Here is a 4,455-nt window from a genome sequence, read left to right on the forward strand (position 1 = left end):
CTGCAAAAAGATGATTTAAATATGAATGTTCTGCGTGTTCATTTGATTACCAGAAAATACACAACACAGAGTTTGTGAAAAAAAAAAAAATATATATATTATTTATTCATGTTAGATGTTTACATTTGGAAAAGCTATGTTTGTCACATTATTATAAGTGTTTGATCACCACATTTGAGATTTCATTGCAAAAAATGTGTTATATATATATATATATATATATATATACACACACACTGTTTATGTAGGCTATACAGTCAAAAGTTTGGACACATGAATGGGAAGTGTGTCCAAACTTTTGACTATACTGTACTATAATATTGCCGACACAAAGAATATCGGCCAATATATCGGTATGTCTTTTTTTACTCCCTAATATCGGTATCGGCCCCCAAAAAACCCATATCAGTCGGGCTCTAATTAAAACCATCAAAATCTATCCTATTTAGCATTAGTATTCACTTTCTTAATGCATTTTGTCAATTTATTGTTGAATTAAAGAAGGAAATATCCTAAAATATCTTAAAATGCACAAATCCACAAATTTTCATAAGCGCATTTGATATTTATTTCTACCTTCAACCTTGTTCTGTGTAACGATTGATGATTTAAAAAAATTAAAATAAATAAAAAAAAAAGCAAATAAGTTACTTATTGTTACAAAGTGTAGGGTGAGATATGACTAAAGTTGGTTAATTATTAACTTTACTGGGTGGCAACTGACATCATCTCATGATTTGTAAAGAAGTGAATAGAAATGCTTTTAATTGGATATTAGTAATAAATGAGGCAATTCAAATTGAAAACATATTAAGGTTGGAAAATATTAAGGTTTTAGATCATTACTCTTTAATCGTTAATGTCTCTTATGAAATGTTTCTAAAGGTTTTGGTGTCATCCAATGCACCCAAAAGACAAACACAAAGGCCTTAGGGGTGTGATTTGGAACCTTTAGAAACTGAGAACCATTTGTCCTTGGAATTCAGCACAAACAAACTCTTACACATGTAATTCGAATATATTTTCCACGCAAAAACAGGCTTTGAGACCTACAACACTGTTTTAGTTGTCTACTGGGGGCCTGTTGGCACTACATTTTGCAATGTAGGTTTGTTTTAAATGAGCCTTGTCACACAATATTTCACACATTTAATCAAATCTTGATTTTAGAAGTTTCACAAACTGACTAGGCCTACTTTTAAACCCACCTTACTGAGTGATGTCATCTTACATTGTACATATTTTCAGCCAGCATGAACAGGTTTATGACTTTTTATGGATCATGGGACACACGGACATGCTGAGGCAGAGCACCACATCAACGTTCAACAAAATCACACACCCATAACCACACCGCTTAAGGCATAAAGCTCCCAGGAGTATTTCCTCTAGTAGTGGGTTTTGTATGTTGTATAAACATTTAACCATAGTAAATATTATTTTGCAGCCATGTCTTTAATAGTCATTATAGAGCATTAGACTTTTCCATTCTCAGTTATTTTTGTTAATATATTATTAAAGTTCACTACAATTAATTAAGTACATCAAACATGTGCATATATTCTTACACCACACACACGTGTCTACACCGCACGCGAGCGGCGCGACAAAATACTATAGAACCCATTATTATCAGTGATGCGGTCTACACTGGATGCAGCGCAGCTCGACACGACAAATCACTGACAGTAAACTGCTGCCTCCTTCTATATGTGACGCACTGACACTTTGTCGCGTCCAGTGTAGACTTTAGCTGTTGCTAAAGCGGTTGCAACACCTCAACTGTCGCATCCGGTTTAGACACGTGCCGTTTCTCAAGCTGCATCCTCCGGACTTAGATATGTATAGATTCCCTATTCGACGGCTCAAGGCAAGTAGATGCGGCCGCCATCTTGGAACGGTCAACTTGATGGCATTCACCATACTGTAGGTTCTCACAAAGCCGTTCTGTGCAGGATTGTGGCAAATTTCGAATATTCAGTGAATACACAAATACTATGGTGAATGACGTCAAGTTGACCGTTAAAATATGGCGGACGGCTTACGTATAGCGGCCCATAGAAACAGTCGCTAATGAGGCATCTACGTATATACATATCTATGCCTCCGGAGGTCGCATTTGCAGGCTGCATACGTCATCAAGCCTGGTTTATTTCAAATAACCGAGCATTACATTCGCGAGTCATAAGCATATTACAACAATTTACGCTTAACTAAGAATAATGGTCAAATTTATAACTGTTAATATTTTAAAATAAGATATTCTTTACGACGTATGCAGCCTACAAATGCGACCTCCGGAGGACGCAGCCTTCCGTTTGAGAGACGGCCACGGTGTTAGCTCAGTGGTAGGCTAACGTTACCTAATATGTAGCCTGCATGCTTGCTCAATATGTTTACTTAGGCAAAGAACCTGTCAAAGTAGAAGTAAAAAAAAATAAGGGTCTACTCACCATTTTGCTTTAGAATTAGGTTTTTCGCCGGGAAAATAGTTTGAAGATCACTTGCTCTCACTGCGTACCTGCAATGGGGTATGAGTAAGACAGTCTTGCCGTCGCATTGACAGGAGTTTGACTTTATACCAATAGCAACACAGAGGAGGGGCAACTTGACACTCCTGCAAAACTCCCAGTGCTTATAGGCTAGTATATTTAGACTGAATATAAAGAAAGGCCATGCAAAACAACAACATTTCACAAAAATGTCAGGAAAAATACTATTTACTTTATTTTCTACATTTAAAAATGTTTACTTATTACTTATGATATTACATATTATAACTGAATCAACCTAACAACATTAAATTACTCTTTTTAAAATATATAAATAAATAAAAAATAGGTTGTATATATTCTATCTTAGAATCAATTTCCTTGCACTCTGTATTTGTATTTGGTTAATTTGGTTCCGGTTGTAAATTGTTGAATATTTCACATTCTATATTCTATATTTTTTCAATGTACATATTCAGAATCATATACTATTTTATGTCTTTATTTTAATATCATTGTCTATGTCCTTTTTGTCTTCACCTTTACCCCAGTATCTGTGCTTGTTTGTAGGCTACTCCCAAAACATCTCCGCAGGCCCTGCTCCAGAATTAAATCACTGAGGGTGCTTCTTAAATTAGTGAGGGTGCTGTAACTATATATAGCCTATATATTAGTGGTGTCAAAATTAGCGCATTAACGCAGGCGATACATTTTTTCAGTTTAACGCGTTAAAAATATTTAACGCAATTAGCGCTGGGGCGGTGCTAGGGTTGGCCACCCCACTCACAACTGCTGCTTCTGTCACTTTTTCTCTTGATAAGTGCATTTATTCAGTCACAGAACGACTGAGAACGGGAGACGTTTCAGTCGCGCGCCCCACTTAGGGATGGGCGATACCTCTTATTTTATTTTCGATCCGATACCGATATTTTCAAGCCCAGTATCGCCAATATCGATACCGATACCTCTAAACTAAACTGATTTTTTTAATTATTAAAAGAATATAATCAGTAATTATACTCACTTAATATTAGATTTTAAAGCTAATGTTTTATAACATTTCATAGGCCTTTTTTGTTTACACTGTCAGAAATAAAATAACCTATAATTGTATTTTAGCCCTTTACTGGACACAATCCATTTGAACTTTTAACAACCAGTTTAAATAAATTTACTTGCACAAACTAGCCAATTTAAAATAAATATTACATGTACACAAAAGTTTGGGGTCAGTAAGATTTTGTAATATTTTTTTTAAGTCTCATCATGCTCACCAAGGCTGCACTTATTTGAACAAAAAAACAGTAAAAGCAGCAATATTGTAAAATATAACAATTAAAATAACTTTTCTATTTTAATATATTTTAAAATGTAATTTAAAATGCATCTGTGATCAAAGCTGAATTTTCAACATCATTATCAGTCTTCAGTGTCACATGATCCTTCAGAAATCATTCTAATATCATTTGCTGTTCAATAAGCATTTATTATTATTGCTGCTTTATATTTGTGTGGAAACCGTGATGCATTTTTTCAGAATTAATTCACAGATGAATAGAAAGTTCAACAGAACAGCGTTTATTGGAAATGGAAATCTTTTCTAACAATAATAAGTCTTTACTATCACTTTTTGCACTGAATTTCTTGATAAATAAAATTAATGGTTAAAAAATGCATTTTAGAATCGATATTTTTATGTGAATATCGATCCTTTCGATACAACATTAGTATCGAAAGTATCGATACTTAAGGGTCGATCCGCCCATCCCTCCACTTCACTTCAGCGCCAGGCGCGAGTCAAACGAGTGCGGAAACGGTACTGTGCTCGCAGCGCGTGCTCTTCAGTTGCACGCACAAAGGCACCGGTGTTACGGTTTAACTGGTTTCCGTGGCCCTGTCCCAAATGGCACCCTAAACCCTCGCGGCCTTCCTCTGAGTCCGCACTTTCATGACATAATGCCGC

At 35.4% G+C, this 4,455-nt stretch overlaps 1 protein-coding gene across 1 annotated transcript in view; it reads right to left on the reverse strand.

The window, feature by feature from the left end:
* Positions 1-2,569, reverse strand: part of LOC107676057 (tubulin alpha chain-like) — a 13,664-nt gene extending 11,095 nt beyond the window's left edge. Inside the window, exon 1 of the mRNA XM_016470579.1 lies at positions 2,454-2,569. Coding sequence (XP_016326065.1) covers positions 2,454-2,456 — 3 coding nt within the window. The 5' untranslated portion in view covers positions 2,457-2,569. The remainder of the gene's footprint in view (positions 1-2,453) is intronic.
* Between the last annotated feature and the right edge of the window lie 1,886 nt (positions 2,570-4,455).

The sequence above is a fragment of the Sinocyclocheilus anshuiensis genome, unplaced genomic scaffold (genome assembly GCF_001515605.1).
Source record: "Sinocyclocheilus anshuiensis isolate Anshui unplaced genomic scaffold, SAMN03320099.WGS_v1.1 scaffold1744, whole genome shotgun sequence".
Classification (NCBI taxonomy): domain Eukaryota; kingdom Metazoa; phylum Chordata; class Actinopteri; order Cypriniformes; family Cyprinidae; genus Sinocyclocheilus; species Sinocyclocheilus anshuiensis.